At 51.2% G+C, this 2,839-nt stretch overlaps 1 protein-coding gene across 1 annotated transcript; it reads left to right on the plus strand.

Moving 5' to 3' along the window:
* Positions 1-344: 344 nt before the first annotated feature.
* On the plus strand, positions 345-2,380 carry bmp10 (bone morphogenetic protein 10; the record flags this gene model as incomplete). Its single annotated transcript, XM_080498833.1, has 2 exons — positions 345-759; positions 1,311-2,380. 2 exons carry the CDS (start codon positions 345-347, stop codon positions 2,378-2,380), a joined length of 1,485 nt encoding a protein of 494 aa, XP_080354959.1.
* Between the last annotated feature and the right edge of the window lie 459 nt (positions 2,381-2,839).

Consider the following 2,839-nt stretch of genomic DNA (forward strand, 5'->3'; position numbering starts at 1 on the left):
AGATGAGTCGGACAGACCAGGACGAGCCTCGGCCACCCTGCCACTGGAACCGCAGCCACGCCGCAGAGGACATCGAAAGTCGTGCATGAGAATAAATGCTGTGAGATCTGGAGGAGAGCATTCATGCCTGCAGAGAGGCTCACGTTGGTCAATGCCAGGGTCAACAACAATCCTCAGCTACAGGAAACCTGATCTGTCTTCGGCCACAGATGAACCGACCACATATTTGATTAGCCGTTGGATTAAACGTCCAGACACAGTCATTTTCTCTCCTTGTTGCATGCAATCATCTTTTAATCGACCTCAGTGGGCATAACATTTACACACTGAAGATTGTTTCTCCCATGGCGAGCATTTGGATCTCTCAACTGGGAACCATTTGCAGCTCCAAGACTTTGTTCTTGCTGTTTTCTATCGTCCTGCTGCTGCTGCAGGCGCCTCGCCGTGCAGTAAGCAGCCCCATCTCCAGCACCCATCAGAGGCACCGTCCGGCTCCAGGGCTGGGAGACGGGCATGGGGGAGTGGTGGATCTATCGCTGCTGGAACAGGACAGCAACGTGGACGCACAGAGCGTGCTGCACAGTCTGAAGGAACAGTTTTTGCGGACTTTCAACCTGTCTGGATTGGGTCCTCCTACCTTGCCGTCTGGAAGTACACGAGAGGAGCCACCCGAGTACATGATGGAGCTTTATAACCGCTTTGCTAATGACCGCACGTCCATGCCCACCGCCAACATCATCCGCAGCTTCAAAAATGAAGGTACAGCTTTTTGTTGGCTTTGTACAGAGAATATATTATTTCAGAAATGTAAGTGTGAAAGTTACGACTGTATCTTGTTCTGCTCTTTGAGGCCTGGAAGGAGTGAAAGTGAGAACAATCACACCTTTTGTTTATATTTACAGTCTGAAAATAAAGCGTTGCTCCATTGCTTGAATGAACCACAGAATAGTTTATTCAAATACAAGCTGTGACAACACTAACAACACCAAGACACTCCTTGTTGAGTTTGTTCCTGTCAAAAAGCCTCACTGTAGTAAACATCTGTCATCGTCTGTACCTCGAGTAGATCAGATGACTGGATGAAGGCAGGCACACCCTCGACAAGTCTACAGTAGAGACACACTCACATTTACAACTATGGACAATTTAAGTTACTAATTAACTTCGAACAACCGTAGGAGAAAACCGGAATACCCAGAAAGAAAAACAAATCCATCCACATTTGTCTCATTGCACAACTGAGAAAAACGATACTTAAAATCATGCAGAAATCTCTTTCTAACGCCTCAGTGTTCACTTCTTTTGCTCAGATTCGTCTCCCAGTGTTGTGGGTGTTGGGGGAGTGCGGCGCCACCCCCTCCTCTTCAACATGTCCGTCCCCCATCATGAACGCATCACCGCCGCTGAGCTTCGCCTCTACACTCTGGTCCAGACTGACCGCCACCTCTACGCCGGCGTTGACCGAAAGGTCACCATCTACGAACTGGAGTCACACGGTGGGGACGAAAACGTGACCGATGTGAGAGGAGACGCATTCAGGGCGGGGGGAGAGCGAGTGGCGCTGGTGGAACTGGCTTCACGGCAGGTTTACGGCACAGATAACGGCTGGGAGGCTTTCGACCTCACCGCCGCCGTCCAGCGCTGGCGGAAGTCTGACCGTGGGACCACGCATCGACTGGAGGTGCACATTGCCAGTATTGTTAATGACGGTGATGCTGAGGTTATGAAAGGAGGCAGCGAACATGAGAGTCCCCCTGAAGGGGACATGAAGATTGACACCAGCCCAGAGGATAAACACAAACCCCTGCTGATTGTTTTCTCGGATGATCAGAGCAGCGATCACCGTGAAGACAAGCGCGAGCTGAAGGAGATGATCGACCACGAAACGTCGAATGTTCTGCAGAATGATTTGGGGGCAGGTCTGAATGGGCTGTGGGGGGAGCTGGGGACAGAGCGGGAGGAAGGGGAAGAAGAAGGCGAGCCTGATGAAGAGGACCTCATCCAAATGCGCTCCAACCTGATCTATGACACAGCTTCACGAATCCGCCGCAACGCCAAGGGAAACCACTGCAAGAAACAGTCCCTGTACGTCGAGTTCAAAGACATCGGGTGGGACAGCTGGGTTCTGGCGCCTACCGGGTATGATGCTTTTGAGTGCAGCGGCGTTTGCTCTTTCCCCCTGACAAAGCACGTGACGCCCACGAAGCACGCCATCGTGCAAACGCTGGTCAACATCAACAGTCCCCAGAAAGCAGCGCGAGCGTGTTGCGTGCCGACCCAGCTCGACCCCATCTCCTTGCTGTACCTGGATGACACGGGCGTGGTCACCTACAAGTACAAGTTCGAAGGCATGGTGGTGGCTGAGTGCGGCTGCAGATAGTCTGAACTGTCCGAGAGGAAACCTCTTGGTCAAAGTCTTACAGTCAGAGGAAGGACAGAACACTAAGCTGGAGAGTGAGATGAGCCAAGGAAAGAGACGGAGACACTTGTTGGCCTCTTCGCAAAAGTCACTCACTATGACTGGAATGTGTTTCCTTTATTCATACAACAACGGGCGCTCCAAGTGAAGGAGTGCAGACAAAAAGTACATCTTTTCCCATCATAAGACAGAAATGAGTATTTCATCTTTTACAGCCGAGGCACATGTGCGAGTTACACCAGGCGGTAGAATGAAGTGATGCATTGCAGCAGACCTTCTGTCATTGCCTTTCGCAGAACTGAAGCTGACTTCTGTTCTGATCTTCCTCACAAAAAGGTGGAAGTTTTCAGTCCACTCAACAGTCTGGTGGGAACTAGTGGGCCGGCTGCCCCCCTCCCTCTCCTTTCCCTTGACATCTGT

The sequence above is a fragment of the Blennius ocellaris genome, assembly GCF_963422515.1.
Source record: "Blennius ocellaris genome assembly, chromosome: 7".
Lineage (NCBI taxonomy): Eukaryota > Metazoa > Chordata > Actinopteri > Blenniiformes > Blenniidae > Blennius > Blennius ocellaris.